This window comes from Rhinolophus ferrumequinum, chromosome 8 (assembly GCF_004115265.2).
Source record: "Rhinolophus ferrumequinum isolate MPI-CBG mRhiFer1 chromosome 8, mRhiFer1_v1.p, whole genome shotgun sequence".
Lineage (NCBI taxonomy): Eukaryota > Metazoa > Chordata > Mammalia > Chiroptera > Rhinolophidae > Rhinolophus > Rhinolophus ferrumequinum.
This window is the reverse complement of record NC_046291.1, coordinates 2,544,220-2,560,863: the sequence shown is the minus strand read 5'-3', so window position 1 is coordinate 2,560,863 and position 16,644 is coordinate 2,544,220. Positions and strand designations below refer to the sequence as shown.

The following is a 16,644-nucleotide window of genomic DNA, read 5'->3' as shown; positions in this document are numbered from 1 at the left end:
AAACGATGTGATCACCCACGTGTGTTGTCTGGCGTGCATCTCTGCTCAGTGCTCCCCACAAATGGCTGAAGGATACATTTCTCGTGCTTCTCAAAGCTACCACGTGAGACTGTGCTGCAAGGAAAATAGCCTCCAAGCTAAGTGACATTTTTGACAGTACTATCTGGTTTTCCTCAGCTATGCACCAAGTATGGCTTTTTAACTTATTCCGTTACAGAATTGTCAAAAGCTCAGTATAGCAGAGGCTGGAAAGGAAGTGACTTGACCATGTTTGCAAGGCGACAGGGTACAACCTACCCACCAGGAAGTGTTCTGAGGGCACGAGGTGCCTGTGGGCAGCAGGTTGGGGCTGTGACAGGACGTCTTGGTTGCTATTCTCAAGGTACCACTTGAGATGGACAGACAGCCCTGGGTGGCGAATGTGGTCAGTGTGAAGGGTGTCCCTTACCAGCGACAGTCTGAATATGTCTGCCCCTTTGTCAGAAGTGATATTCCTTTGTATGTCACATTTTTCCTCCTGAAAAAATATAAATTGGGGAATCCAGTAGATTGTAGGAATATTTTATACAATTTGCTACTGTCTGCAAAGATTCACTGATTAATATATGACATAATATTTGCTCTGGGATCAACCTCTAAAATCTGGTGTGCAGCCTCATACGAAGCTGCAGCCACGTATGAGATCACACTGGTGACTGGTCACCAGTGTGTCCCAGCTTTTATGGTGAAGCCAGAGTAAGGTTGGGTCGTGACTTTAGTTTCCATCTGGATGCTTTCGTCTCATTTCATTTTATTTCTGGGAATGCAGAAACCTGTAGGCCCGGCCTCTGAGGACTTGCTGCCCAGGGGGTATCTCAGTGTCTTTATGACTATTGAAGGAATACAGCTCTTTTAATTGTGTAAAAGTTGCTAAAAAAAAGACAACTTGATTAATTTCTATCACACCTTCATATTAGCTACCTGAGCAGCTGGGAATGTGATCATGCTGCTCTTGTTCAAATATGCATTTTGTAAGTTTTTGATAACCGTTGTGAAACAAAGAACTGGAAATGTCAGTTTTGTAAGTGGTCTCTCCAAATGTGTTTTAATCACATACCACTATAAAGAATTGTGGGAACTTCCCAATATATGTGTTAATTTTTAATTTATATGTGTGTAATATTTCATGAATGTAAAATGTACAATATAAAACATACACACTAAAAGAAATGTTTAAAGGTGCGACAAAAGCAACTCTTAAGCTGAAGTCCTCCCACTTTCCCCGTTTCCCCCGGGGTAAGAGTACCCACTGTGGAGACCACTGGGTTGTAAAGTTATCGAGCTCTGACTTTCAGTAGCTTGGCATCTTATATTCTGGGATTTTGTTTGTCTGAAGAATCCAAAATATAACTTCATTCCAAAGAGTGACATGTTCTTTATCATAATTCTTAAATTGATGAATCATTAACTAATTAAGTGATTGTCCTGATTTTAAGCATTTCCCTCCTGCTGGGACACCCCATTCCCTTTGGGGATAGAGTGAAGTTATTTAGGGCACGGGCTGCTTTCTCAGGAGACACTGATTAGGTAGAGGGTGGATTTCTTTTGACTTCACATGAGTTGTTGCAAAAGTATCTTCCTTGAGATTGACCTTGAGGCTGAGTTTCTTAAGATGAACTGAATGTTCCTTTTAAAAATCGTTTGAAAGCCGCTTTGAGGGCTGTGTGATTCCCAGTGCAGTTTGACAGCTGAAAAAGTACAAGTTTTCCAGACGTGCATTGAAGTGAGGATGGGCACACGAACCTTTCGTCCTTCTTAAATCCATTATTTTGGATTGTTTGGCTGCCTGATTCGGAGCTCTTTCTATTTGTTAAAATTTAACTTCACCTTGAGAATCGGTTCACGCAAGATGGCACCAGCAGCCACTTGCCTTCGAGGTGGTGGCCACGGCCTTGGCTGATGGAACACTTGCAAATGCAGTGGCTGCTTTGTGGCACAGAGCTGGCCAGGGCTTGTTCTGGGTGATTCTTGGGTAACTCTGTCTCTCTAGGAATGGGGCCGGGTGGGAATGAGAACTTGTGTTTACATTATAATGTGTATTAAGTGGCCACCACATCATCGGGTCCCTTCACTTTTCTCAATGGTCTTTTAGGAAGAGCCAATGAAGTGGAGGTGAAAAATGAAATTGTGGAGAATGTGGGGAAAAGAGAAATCTTGCAGAATACTGAGCAAGAACAGCACAAAGAGGAGCCAGTAGAGGATTGTGTGGACACAGAGGTGCTCCGTCCTGGTGACAAGGCGGAGGACCAGAAAACCTCTGAAGACAGTGGCCCCTCTCTGGGAACAGTAGCACATGCTGCAGATGGGGAGCAGGTGGAAAGCCACGTTCTAGCCAGCACGTCCTTCCTTGAACACACAGAGCAGGTTGGGTCAAATGAGGTCACAAGCACCGCAGATGGTAGGGCTGGGGCTTCACGTTTGGGCCACTCAGATAGTGAGATGGGTCAGGGCCCTGGTGACGCCTTGGATGTCGAAAACCAAGGTGGAAAATCTGCAGAAGGACGAGAACAAGAAAAGCAAGATTTTAAAACCCATTTGGGAGAGCTTAGCACGAAACCACACGAGGAATCTGCTCCTTTGCCAATATCTGAAGTCGAGAGGGTGAGTAGCACAGACACTGGGGGGCCAAGTGGGAACCCCTCCCATGGCATGGCGGAGGCAGAGCTAACTGGCTTGAGGGAGCAAGTGGGCACAGTGGCCTCAAGTCCTCCAGAGCATAGCAGTGCCACAGTGAGGCGTGATGAAAAATGGACGGTAGGTGTCCCCAAAGAGTTGGACCCCAGCACAGGGCAGGGTTTAGAGAACGAGCTCACCAAGCAGGAAGTAGCTGAGCCCAGGGAAGCCCCAGTTCAGAGCACAGGAGTCGGTGGGGAGAACAACGAAGAAGAGGATGAAGGAAGAGAATTAAGGGATGAGAAACCTGTGCAGACAGAGGTCCAAACCATTCCTTCTTGTCCAGCAACCAAAAGCAGTGCTCAGGAAGTAGCAGGTCCAAGTATGGTAGAGGCCCAAGCTGAACCCCTATGTAGGAAAGAACCCAGTGAAGAAAAGAAAGACCAACAGGGAGAAGCACTGGATTCTCCACAGAAGAAGACGAAAAACAAGAAAAAGAAAAACAAGAAGAAGAAGTCACCAGCACCTGTAGAGACCCTTACGGATGTTGAAAAAGACTTAACGTTTCAGAACCCAGATGTCAGTGAAGTTGAGGAGGAGCCGGTAAAATCTATAGACCACAAATCAGGTGTAGAAACACAACACGAGGTACCTAAACATCCACAACAGGACGTTGTAGTAGGGAGCAGTGAAAACATCGATTGTCCAGAGAGTCCTCACCTGGAATTGGATGGCACACTTGACCAAGCAAACAATGGCGTCAGCACTAAGGCAGGGACGGTCCTAGCTGAAGGAGAACCGTTGCCTTTGGAGGGTGCTGTAGTTCAAGCACCAGGCACTGGTGCTGGTGGTGATGGGTTAGACGAGGGTGTTAGAAAAGACGGTGCTGCAGGAGAGGGCGCTACTCCAGGCAGTTCCCCAGAGCCAGGGGCTGACGAGGCATCTCGCAGGGCCCAGCTCGGAAACGGAAGGCCCTCGATGGACACCGACGACGCCTTTCACACGGAACATGCAGAGGGCTGTGTGACGTCAGAATACCCAAGTGCACGAGCCAGGAAGGGTTTAGTTAGCATTAGTCTAGAAAATGATGACTTGGCACCGGCAGGAGACTTGGGAGACTTCAATTCCGATAGCAAAGAAGAGACAAGAGGCAGAGACGGGAAGGACAAAAGCAAAGAAGATTGCGCCCTGTCGTGAGCTGAGGCTTGTCAGGCGGAGTTAGAGGGGCCGCAGCCTGTGCAGGAAGTCCCACCACTGAGATCCCTGAATTGTTCTAGATCCATAGAGCCGCACCGTATGACAATCGATCGCCACGTCACCTCCTGCTTTAAGTTACAGACTGTTACTTGTAGCTTTATATTAAGGTTCTCACCCAACTTAGAAAGACACGTGTTATCAGTGTAAGTTCTAACAGAGCATTCCAGCCATATCAAAGCGTAATGGACACTGTTTCTATTTCTGCTTCAAATCAAACATAGTTAACATTTTTCTTAGGCTGATGTGAATATGGATATTCTTGACCAAGTATGTCAGCCTCTCCTTGAAATGACCAAATAGCATTCTGAGATTTGCACATTTTGGGTGTAATTGATATTTAAAATAATTTCTCATTCAAATAACTATACTTTTTTAAAATTTAATTTTGATATGTACATTATAACCTTGTTTAAAAAGGAGACCAACGGCCAAACCACACCTCCGTCACCGAGTGATAAGATTTGCACCTTAGGACCGTATAATGCATCCTCTTAGGTTCACCACACCTCTTAAAGCACTGGGAGATCTCACACCCTTTACCTCATAGAAGTATTTTATCTCAGCCAACACTTTCGATCTCATTATTGATGATCCCTGCATTTATTTTGTAGGAGATTTTGACTTCATGCTGATTAGATACCAAAGTCATTTTATACAAAGATTTTTTTTTTTAATTTTTTTTTCTGGAAGAGAAGTATGTTGAAATTGCATTTCCTGGGTAGTATTTGGGTGGGGAGGGTCATTTCTAAAATTTATTTTTTTTAACCTTACGATTCTCTTTGTCTAATCATGAGTCAAAAGAGCAACACAAAACAATACTGTCATCGTGCAGACTGCTGAATAGACTCTAATAGGATATCTTAAATAGTTGGATCAGTTTTGGTATTTTGGTGTAAACGTTTTCATTTGTTGTGTCTCAGTATATTCTTATTGGAAAATTCTCGCTTTGGTCTTCCTGACCAACATACATATTTTCTATACAAAGAAGCATTTGAAAAAATAATTGTAAAGTTCAAAAATAATTGTAACATATGAAAATCACAAGGGAATGTACCTTCTGAATGCTGTCAACATCTCATAAAATTATATGAATTCATATTACTGTTGCAAGACATCACTGAATGCAAACAAGACCAAAACCTCAATAAAATGTGGGGCAAACGTGTTAACCGTGTAACTGAAATAAACACACTTTCTAGTCTTACAAGCCTGTGATTCCACTCTTTGGGCGACTTGGGTTCTGACGGTGTCACTTTTAAGGTAGTATCTTCCTTCCGTGTTCCTGATCCCTGTTGGGGTTTGGTGAGGGACTCACGCCTAAAGCCCTTTGTCTGTGCTGCCAGGACTCTCCTGGCATCTGGTCTGGGGCTGGCGTTGGGCCGTCCCGGGAGGGTTTAGAGATCTCCTCCACAGCATGTCCTGGATCTGTGCTTCTGAGGAGGGCCCCACTTGAGAGAGACCCCCATCTGCTCGCTCTGCTTACACCTGCCAGGACTTAGACTGTTCAGATGATCAAAACGGCAAATCAACACTGACTGCTTCTGCGTAAGTGTCCTCAAGTGGAGGGTAACGGGGCTGACAGTCCTGCCCACTTGTGCCATGTAAATAGGAAAACATAGGGCCTGCGAGAGAGTCCAGTCCAAGGGCTGCAAAGAATTTAAAAGGTTTTAGCAGATGTCTCTACCTTGGGCAAAGCTGCATTCACGCTGCAATGCATGCTGGGAAACAGCCCTCGTTCTTCCTTTTAAAGGCCTCTGGGGCCAAACTCCCTAAGTGGTGAGATCAGCAAACCATTTTAAGTTCTTTCCTTTGTTTCCCATGTTATTCAGCAGCACACTGAGAGCCATAAGAATATGCTTCACATCCCTCCAGCCAGCCAGCCAGCATCCTCCCTTATTCACTCGTTTTGTTTCATTAATAAATGTTTTTGATCACTTCGTAAATGGAAGGCACTGTGCCAGTGAACACGCAGATAGCACCCAGCTTCTACAGGGAAGGGACAGCTCCGAAGCAGGAAGTGAGCCGAGAAGGAGAAAGGATTCTGAACAGCCAAACTATTTCTGGATAATCTAAACGTCTTCATTGTAACAGGGTGTTATGACATCATAGCCCAGCGCAGTGATAGAGATTCACAGTTACGGACCTTCAATGATCAAGAAACGGGTACCTGAGGTATATTAAGCTTAGGAAGGCAGAGATGTACGTGAGGCCATCTGGGAAGATTTCAGTGTCAAAAGACTCCGACTCAGAAAAGAATCCAAAGGTTACCTGTCAAGCAGAGGCCCAGAGGAGGCCAGACCGCTGAGGTTTCACTGTGATACAGAGCAGAGGAAAATGCTGGTCACCGATACCTTCAGCCAAAAAGCCGGGATACTTCTCAGCCCCACACCAGAACGTGGTTGCTGCATGTAGAACGTAAATCTTCCTTAGTATAATGTGTATAACCACACATCCTTATGGGTATGTGTAGAGAACAGAGGAGGGCAACCGAGACTTTGAATTCTAGGTTGTTATTTTAGAATGCAGGAAGGTTGGGTCGCAGTAGAGGTTTTAAAGGAGTTTTTAGAAATGAGATATTGACTGCTTTTCTATAATGTGTAGTATTTCCTTCCAGGGAACAGAAAACCTGATGACCTGGGCATTTTCTTTCCACTGCCACTAGAACCCTGGAATGCTCCTTCTGAGGGTTGAGACAGTTTGGGGTTCCTGTTTTCTGTTGATAGACTCCTGTCCTAGGAGACCGACCACCCTGTACAGCATGCCACCAGGCCCAACAAAACAAGGAGACGCCACAGTCAGATTCGTTCCAACTCCAGAAGGAAAGAAAGGGGTGTTGTGTGTGTGTTACGTTCCACGTGTGTGCTTATGCCACGTGATGGTCATGTGTAGGGAGAACTTTACAGGAGAAAAGCCCTTGCACCCCACCCACTGCCCCTCGTACATCAAAGACTTGACAGATTTTTCACGATGTGAGTGGCGTCAGCTATGGAGCTGAACGGAAGCCAGCGGGCTGACGTAGACAGTTCCCATTGGTACAGACCTCTTGCGCCCTGGACACAGAAAGAGAATCGTCTTTCGCATCCTGCCCGTTGTTCTGCCTTTTGCGGGAAGGAGGTGCTGTCCTGGTGCGGGAGGCCGTCCCGGGGAGGAAGGACACTGAATGATAAACAAACCAAGGCAGCGTGAGGGAAGAGTGGAGAGAGAACCACACTTCGTGGGTTTCTTGAGAGACCTCCATCCCCCTCTTTGCCAACACGGCGGCAGATGGCTCTCCTCTGTGCTGTAGGAGAGGCGGCCTGAGGCTCGTGATGGCCGACATTGGCCCGGAGAATGAAAATGGTTTTCCTGATACTATAGTACCAGCCAGCTATGTACCCTCACGGTGCCTCATTCTGAGCTCTGAAAATGGTGTTGGTACCTGCCTTTTTTGTGGAGAGGACCAGAGCCCAGTACAGCACTAAAAAGAGTGAGTGATGACTGGCTGTCACTAAAAAGAGTGAGTATTTGATGACTGGCTCTTGCTTGTGCTTGACGGTGCTGTAACCCTGGACAAGCGAGGTGACGAGAGGCCAAAAGAATGACAGACCAAAATGCACACAGAGAACCCAGGGCTTGTTCCGCTGCCCCAGGGGCTGCCTAGAAGGACTTCGCTATCCGTTTCTCACTTCCCGGGTCTCTGAAATACATACCGAAAAGTTTGTTGGAATTTAATATACAAAATCCAGATTTTTAGAATAGGTGATCCTTTAGCAATGTTACTAAAATATGGTTAATAGCCACCTCATTTTATCTTCCCAGTATAAAAGAAAACCCTAAATTTGAGACATTGTGACTTTATATTCTTTGATGTCTTGTTTCCAAAAGCTGCAGTAACTGTCTTTAAATGGATAGTTTGTGTCTACTTATAAATGAGGTGTTATAAACCAATGATGAGCAGTGCTACTCCTTAAACACAGGGTAATGATAGGCTTGCAATACTCTTGTTAAGTGTTAACAATAAGTATATTAGTGGTACAGATTCATTCATACAGCAAATTAGCCTTGATTTTTAAAGCTATAAAAAAAGCAGCACTCATTTTCTTCATATCAAATAATTTTGCTTCTTTCTTATTCTATTATCTTAAAACTATTTCATTTTAATCATCTTGAATTCTGCTTTAAAATTTCTCTTCCTTTAAAGTTCCACTTCTCTAGTTTTCATATTCTCACCATAAGACTACAGGTCAGGTTATCCTTAATTTTCATTTTTTTTGCTAGCACTGTTATTACATTGTAACATTTATTTTTTTACTCACTATCTAGGGTATTTGAAGCCTTCTAATAGAAAAAAAGATAACAAAATTGTACAGTACATATATGAGCTTCAAGACCACTTTCTGATATATTGGTTTTGTATATGGGAATGTAAAATATGTAAGATAAAGTGAAAAGTGATATTGAGTAAAAGAGTTGGGTTTATAACTACAAAAAATTTTTGTTTCAGCATTGGGTGGGTTTATGGAAAGGAAAGAATGTTAGAACTGACTTGTATGTAAATTAAAATGGAATGCAAAAGAATCATGCATTTATCTTCTTAACATTTTCTGGTTTTATGTTGTTATAAAGGCTTTCAAATATCAACTTAGGGTGTTTGGAAAAAACGATTAGGGAAAGCGTGGACCTTGGATTAGAGTGTGGGTACATGATTTTTTAAATGAAAACAAGAGTGCTTTTCGTAGGAGTTTTTCCATTTCACATGGCTCACCCAAAGCTGTGCCGGTGAGAGTGCTGTCCCGTGGGAGTACGAGCCTCGGGCCAGGTGTCCAGTCCAGCTCAAATGTCTGAGTTTACATCTGGAAAGACAGTGAAGTCCTTAGCAGTGGGGCCTGAGGCTGGGCTGCCTCACTGTGCTGCGCCTCGGTCCGCAGAGGGACAGAAGGATAGTATCCACCCACAGGGTTTCGTAGGGTGAAGGAGGCCGATGGTGTAAGCTGCCAGAACAGTGCCTGGCACCGAGGGAGGGCTTAGCACCCAGGGATATACATCCCTGTCACCATCACGTCACCCTGATTTTCCCCGTTTAAGTACAGGTGGTGTGTCCCCCCTGTGCTCTGAAGGTTGTATTCCTCAGCCCCCTTTCAGGGAGGGGTTTAGGGACATCTCTCGATGCTGGTGCATCGGCATCCTGACATATCTGGGGTGGGAGGAATGACAGGAACCTAAACTATTACTACAGTCTCCCTCAAAAGAATAAAAGCATTTGACAAGTGGGTAGGCAGATGTGTTGTCAGCAGACTGATTTGTAAACATACAGTCAGCACTGATATTGGTGAGTCTATGAGAGAAATGAAAGAAATGCTCCGAGAGGTAAACTCGGAAAGCCCAGGCTGATGAAAATACCGGTGGTGTTTCATGCTGATTCTGGGTGTGTTTATTCCTTGCTAATGATGTTAAACCATGAAGCCTGTGAGATCTTGTGTTGCAGTGTGGTTTGGCCCTAGAGCTCTTGCATGCTAACCCAAAATAGAAGATTAGCCTGTTTGCATGCAGCCGGACGTGCCCCTGACGAGACAAGCATGTTATGGGAGGTTGACCCAACTCACCCTTCTGTGGCTGAACTCTCCCCCGTCCTGTGTGTGGCCTCATTCACTGTGGTACGTGTATAATCCCTTCATCATCAGTTTCACTAACCTGAAGCCTCATCCTTCAGTTTAGCAGTCTGCTAAAAGGTGCGGCCCGCAGACTCCCCTAAACCTTGTCTTTCTGATTTCTTTAGATATTAGGTTGAAAAGGCTTGTTGATGAACGGGAATGCTTACTGGAGCAGGTAACAATCTTTATGATTTTACGAGTTCTCGAATGGGGCCCCTGAAGCCATGACCCTTCCCACCCTTCCTTCTTCCTCCGTCAGAACCCCTAACAGGCTTCATGCCTGAAAGTAACTGTGGAACATCCGAAGTCTTGGAGGTTCAGAGGGCGAGGTCTCAGAGACTCAAGGCCATGGAACTGAACTGAGTGCACTCACATGAATGGCTGCTGAGAATTCATATTTACGCACAAGGCTTCAAGTAACCATCGAGTGGCAAGAGCGTGACTGAGTCGTTCTAGACACCACTTCTCCTACTTCTGGTCCATAAAAGTCCATTTTGTAATCTCAGCAATCTGCAGCCCTTTCCGGCCAGTATTTCTTTATCACGGATCAAAGTTGTTTTAACCATGGTTTACCTTCATGGCTCTCCTCTACCTCAAGCAGTACTAAACAGCTGCCGTATCTGGTCTGTCCTATTTGGTCTTTTTTGTATGCAGGATAGTTATCAAATCATTCCACAATCCCTTTCTAAGGAACTGCTCTCCCTCCTTTTCCCGCATAAGCCTAATCAAAGGTGTCTACCTTACATTTTACAACTCCGTTGATTTTTCGCAAAATGGTGTGAGTGCTAAATATGATAGGAAACATCTCTGGATGTTCTTGTGATCTTTTAAGAAGATGTATCCATGGCAGTTCTGTACTTGTTTTCTTAAAGCAGCATGCATCTTGTGTGTGCCTGGGGCTCCACTCTGCGTGTATCTGGGTAGGGGGACTTCCACCAAGTCTGCAGACATTGGAGGTTCACAGGACAAGGGCTGGCAAACTCCCTACTACACACCAGAAAATTCTACAGTTGTGGCCGTTAACTACCAGTCCAACCATACATGCCTCTCTCATAGAGGAAAGCTACCTAGAGGCCACCACCCTGCAGGTGACAAGCCTGCAGCTCAAGCGGGTTCTGTTGGGTACTCAGTTCCAGTACTTCTGTGTCTCCAAGGCTCCAGGTGGCCCTTCAGGCTCCTTGGTGAATAAAGCAGAAGTTAATAGCGCCCTGAATTGCTAACTCTCAGACCAACATTTCGACTGTTTTATGTACAATCTCCTCCTGAATTCCAGAGGCGTTTCAACCTGAGAAATAACTTTTCACCCAGTTACAAAAGAATTCATGCCTGATCCTGTAAATAGGATTCCATTTTCAACCATGTACTGTTATGTTCTGAGCAGAAGTTAATGGACTTATTTGCGTTGGTTCCTTTACTAAAGGGGAGAGACTCCCTTATCTCCTTTTCCTCCATGTCTCTCGTGCTTAATTATGTGACACCCACCCCTAACCCCCTTTGGACTCTTTCAGCAGAGAGAGATTAACATCCTTTCTCGGTGGGTGTTTTCAGGTTAAGAAACTCAAAGGGCAGCTGGAAGAAAGACAGAAGAACGGCAAGGTGGACACTCTGCGCCCTGAAGACACTGTCTTAGAAAATGGGACAGACGTGCACATGATGGATTTACAAAGTAAATGTCCAGCCTCGCGTGGGAGTACCTTGGACATGCACGATTTTCAGTGTCCTAGTGCGGGAGGAGAAAAGCTATGGTGGCAAGGAATGCCTGCTTTTCCCCCCCGACACCCTTGAATACAGAAGCACAGAGATGTTTCTCTGTGGCACAGAGCAGGATGGGCAGCTGTGCAGAGCAAGGATGTGTGTGTGTCTGAGCCTAAGATACAGAGCAGGTGCCCCAAATCGAGCACCGAGATGCCACCATGTGACGCGCTGCTGGATAGAGCCGTCTTTTGACGTGCTGATTGTATGGGAAAACCAGAAGGTATTTTTCTACTCCAGGAAACTGGAAAGAGGCTTGAGGGGATAAAATTACATCCAGTCTCTCTCCCCCGTTGCCCCTACCCCACCATTTCTTTGTCCTCTCCGCTCACAGGTGCTCTCTCTCACTTGGACACTTTCCCAGCCCAGGTTTATGGAGAGAGAGCCCCTCTCCTATCCAGCTCAGGCAGCTGGGGGTTTGGGGGACCACAGGCCAGGACTTACAGATTTACAAGCTGTTCACAGAGTAAGGGCTTGGTTCCCAGTAACTCTTGTTTTTAACATTTTAAAAGCCCCAGAGCTTAACAGATTTTCCTTCTCTTTCAACCTTCAGGAGATGCCAACAGACAGATCAGCGACCTCAAATTTAAACTCGCAAAATCTGAGCAAGAGATCACTGCATTAGAACAAAATGTACGTGCACACTTTTAAGCAACAGTGGTCAGCTAAACGGGTGACTAACTGCAGTTCTATTTGCTAGGACTCGCCCCGACAGGCTGAGGACAAAAAGAAGCAGAGATTTTCAGAACCACAAAAGGTCCTCAATTTATGTCCTACAAAGAGAGAGCACAGGGAAAGAAACATCATTACTGGGATTTGGGTTGTACAAGCAATGCTAATCCTTTACAGACAGTGGATAGTTGTAGAAAGTAATGTGGCCGAGGACTTTTAAAATTTTTCGTTTTTTTAAAATGATATTTAAAATTAACTTAATTAAAAAGTGCTTCTTGTGGGGATAGCCCTGTCGCCGGGGTTTCCGTCCTCCTCTCTCCCAGCCAAGGACAGCTCACTCTGGTTCCCACATTTGGGGCATTCATGCCTCTGACATGCTGGGCAAATTGTGTCCTAACCAATGGGAGAAATAAAAACAGGTGCTCTTTCCTCCTCCACTGTGGGTACACATGGCTGGAACTTTCTGGAATTTTTACAGAAACAAAAGTGAGACCAGCAGACCCGGAAAGTGATGGGTTTTAAGAAGCGCGCCTTGATCTCAGCAGAACAGACGTCTCCAGCCGGCCTTGACTGCTCTGCCTTTCTCCCCAGCCCTGGCTGTGGAGTACCACCCCCAAGCCTCCTTCGCTTGCTCCTGTCTGAGAGCCTTGTCTGCTTCTTCCCTCTCCTGCTTCCCCGCCCCACACTGGGAGAGAGTAGATAGGAGCTGGGGTCCCGGGTGCAGCCTGTGCCTTTCCAGCACCGTTCTCCTCGGACTGGCCCGTTTTCTGGCACAGTCCTCCCACATAGCGGGAGATGGTGGCAAGGGCATCGGAAGTACGGGAACCATGTTTTTGGACTAGGCTCAGAGAGGAAAGAAGTTTCTAGTAGGTGTCAGTACCAGCTGGCTCAAAAATAGGAGCAAATAGCTCGCTTGGCTAGAACCTATACAATAGTCAAAAGTCTAGATCATAATTCTTCACATGGTGTCTTCTCCCGTTTTATCAAAGTACACCCTTTGATCCCAAGTATAGTAAAGCAACCGGAGAAAGAAAACAAGTCAATCAGTTTATACATGTGGTTGTTCCTTTCTTTTAGGTAATAAGGTTAGAGAGTCAAGTATCACGTTACAAATCGGCTGCTGAAAATGCAGAAAAAATAGAAGATGAACTGAAAGCTGAAAAAAGGAAACTCCAAAGAGAGGTAAATGTTCTAGGCTATTTCTGGGAAAAGAATGAGTGATGATCTTCTAGCTGGGAGAGCAGAAAGAGGATTTACCGCGGGGAAATCAGCCACTGGCTTACACGCTGTCCCCACCGGACCAAAGCCCAAGGGCTGTGCTGACGTCACACAGGACCTCAGCGTTCAGCCAACGAGGAGCTTTTCGCGATTGTCTTTGATTTACTACAATTTCACTCTGATGTGTGACATGTGGGTTTATTGTTGTTTATCCTGCTTGGGATGTGTTACTTGGATCTGTGAAGGGTTTTCTCTAAATCAATTTTGGAAAATTTTCAGCCATGATCTTCCCCCTGGTCATTCCTCCTCCCTGGTCTCTCCACTTTTCCTTGGGGACTCCAGTCGGAGCCATCAGACCTTCTCGTCGCCACCTCCATGTTTACCCGTTAACCGCCTGCCTTTTCTTGTTTCCATCTCTCACCTTTCTCTGTTGCATAATGTATAGTTTTTGCCTGGATCGCCCAGTTTGCCTCCTTCTGTTTTTTTTTAAAGTGTGTTCATTCCTGATAGTTTCTGGCTGTATGGTCATGCATGCTCTCTTTCTTAATTGTATCCTATTTCTTTAAAGATTTCCCGCACAGCAGTTCTCTTTTCCATACTCAGTCTTTGGGAGTCTAATTTCGTGGTTTGTTGCTTCTGCTGACGCCAGTGGTTTGTCCCTTCGTGTGTTTGGTGTTTTGTGAGCTTGTGTTTGACTTTAATTTGTAGGAATACTGCAGGCCTGACTTGGGGAAATTTCCTGCAAAGAGGGCTTGCTTCAGCTTCTGCCTCTGCGTCTGCTGGTGAGGGGTAGGGCAGTGGGCTTTGGCATGTCCCAGGACCCCAAGCACCCTTCTTGAGGGTTTGGGACCAGAAACAGCCACAGGCTCTATTGTGATGGTGTCTCCACAACTGCATGGCTATTGTACCCCACCCTAGGGCACCTGCCTGGTGCCTGCCCTTCCAGGCAGCTCCCTGCGGATGTGGCTTCCTCTCTGACTCCGGGCTCTGTTGTCCTGGCCCCCCGGGCATGAAGCTCTTGGCCTCACGCATTCCTGCTGGGGCTTCTGCTGCAGCACCCTTGGTCCTGGCTGAGTGGGCTGGGGGGCCCTCCTCCGCCAGCTGCTCTGGGCTCAGCTCTTGTTTGTGTATTGGCCTCACTTACCTTCTGTGGCCCCAGCAGGATCCCTAGGCCTGCGCCCTGTCTGGGGTCTGGTGGTTTCAGAGGAGGAAGGTTACTCATGAGGGCAGACTTTTGGGCCTTTTTAAATTGAGAAGTATATGTATTCACACATGTGTGTAAGTATGTATGTCTCGGACCTCAGTGGGTCCAGGTGATAACTGTCATTTTCGGTAGGACTGAAATCTTGGCAATCCTGTTACGTATGGAGAAAGCCGGTTCCTCAAAGCTGCCTTTCCTCCTTGTTCCAGCTTCGCTCTGCACTGGACAGAACCGAGGAGCTGGAGGTGAGCAACGGCCACTTAGTGAAGCGTCTGGAAAAAATGAAAGCAAACCGGAGTGCGCTCTTGTCCCAGCAGTAAGCACCAGCTGCGCACGGGCACCTGGCTGGTGGTGGAGAGCATCGTTTCGCAGGCTTTCTAGGCTGCTGTCTGGGAGCTGCTCTTCCCCTGCTTCTGAGAGAACACCCGGCGACCACCGGGCTCCGCGTGCGCCCCCACGGCCTCCGGACGCCTCTGTCTGCAGACCACAACCCGGGCTGGGTGCCGCCCAGAACCTGCAGGCCATCTGATAAGCACACTGGGCCTCTTAATGCCGTTTAAATGGTCATCGAGTAAAGATTAAAGTGGGACTTGAGTTTTCTTTTCCTGTGTCTTGCTGAAAATAAGGGGAAATGTTACAGTGATAGGACTCCCTCTCGCGGCAGAACCTACAATTTGAGCGACTTCAGTAGTGTCTCTTCGTCTGCGCTTTTCACACACAAAACACTGTGGAACCACAAGCCATTACCAAGCAGAACTCTCACTAGAAACAAGGGGACGGTCCAGAAGTAAAAGTGGCCTTAAGAAGACTCTTTACAGGCAACAAATGAAGCTTTTCTAAGGGATTTTTGCATCCGTTCAGTCATAAGAATACTTTTTCCCAGGGAATTAGGCGGTAGCTTCCTGAAAAATGACAGCTTTTCATTTGCATTATTTAATCCTTACTTTTGGAATTGAAGTTGTTAACTTCTTTTAAAGAATGTACTATTAGAAAAATTAAAGAATGAGAGGTGGAAAGACCTCAGCGATGTGTCTTCTTTTTCCTCCAGTCAAGAAAGAAGATCTGTATTTAACTATTTCATGTGAATTGTTCTGTGTGTTTGGGGTCATCTTTTTATTTGTTAAGCGTATCAAGTCAATTCACTTTTGTCCCCCTGTTTAAAATAAAGGTATATTCACGGCGAATAAGAATAGTGTGCTACTAGAATCAGCATTCTTAGAATAAAAAGTGAACTGAAGAAGTCACAGATCAAAGTGGAAACATTTATGATACCTTCAAGGCCGAAATTAGGGAAAGTTTGGCTACTTGCCGATTTTGTTACTCTTTGCACATGTCGTGTTTCAAATAAGGCTGTTGAAGTAAGCCAACTTTTCAGGAGATGAGCAAGGACAATCCAAGGGAGTGCCGTCCAGAACTATACATAGTGATCTCACTTGGGAATGCTATGTAGGGGACATGAATTGGGTGTATCAAATTAAGAAAATGCCCCCCCGTGTAGTGCTAGAGGTCACGAGGTCGTCCCCTAGTACTGTCTGGGTCTGGGATACACACGGCTCCATTTCCTTAGGTGCGAGAGAAGTCGTGTCTCCTTGTGCCCAGGACATTGTCCAGTTCAGATCTGTCGCTGCTGTCTGAGGATTCCATAGATTAAACCATCCAATCACATCAGTGCCCACAGGATATGCTGCTGCATATTCAAAACCATCATTTTTACGCAGAAACTTACTCTGCATTGATCATGAAAGAGGCAGCTCTCTACGGCAATGTGGTTTTTGTGTTTAAGATTTGTCAGAGAAAATCTTACAATGATTGGTTTCAAAAGATTTCTATGTTGGAAATTCTACTGAATGAGCATGAAGTGTTTTAAGAATGCAATAGATTAGTCAGGGTCCCGCCCAACACGGAAGCCACCCAGTAATTGGAACAGGGAAGTGTTATATAAAGAACGAAGTCCTGTCATAGGGGATTAACTGCTAAGGACAAAAGAAAACGCTAAAGAACATCCTAGAGCTGAGGGCAAGTACCCAAGGAAGGGACAAACTGGGATGGAGACCTGGTGGGAAGGGTTGGGTCCGCAGCCCACTGGGGGCAGACAAGTGCCGGGGTGCAAGGGGCTGATGCCAGCAGGCAGGAAACCATGGGCCGGGACTAGGAGCACATGCTGCTGGGGGTGGACACCACCACATTGCCCGCCTCACGTGCCCAGTGAACAGGAGGAAGGATTCAAGAAGGGGGAGTCCCCGCTTCCTGCAGTGTCCCTCC

The 16,644-nt window shown here is 46.0% G+C and overlaps 1 protein-coding gene across 21 annotated transcripts in view; it reads left to right on the top strand.

The window, feature by feature from the left end:
• LRRFIP1 (LRR binding FLII interacting protein 1) overlaps positions 1-16,035 on the top strand; it is a 135,351-nt gene extending 119,316 nt beyond the window's left edge. For 18 of the 21 annotated variants that reach the window (XM_033112521.1, XM_033112520.1, XM_033112528.1 and 15 more), the window contains one exon: positions 2,132-5,116. In XM_033112521.1, coding sequence (XP_032968412.1) covers positions 2,132-3,849 — 1,718 coding nt within the window. In that variant the 3' untranslated portion in view covers positions 3,850-5,116. Of the gene's footprint in view, positions 1-2,131; positions 5,117-9,664; positions 9,715-11,087; positions 11,206-11,844; positions 11,925-13,040; positions 13,146-14,591 lie in introns of those variants that run through there. The other 3 variants (XM_033112535.1, XM_033112533.1, XM_033112534.1) reach the window with 3 other exon arrangements.
• Positions 16,036-16,644: the final 609 nt, after the last annotated feature.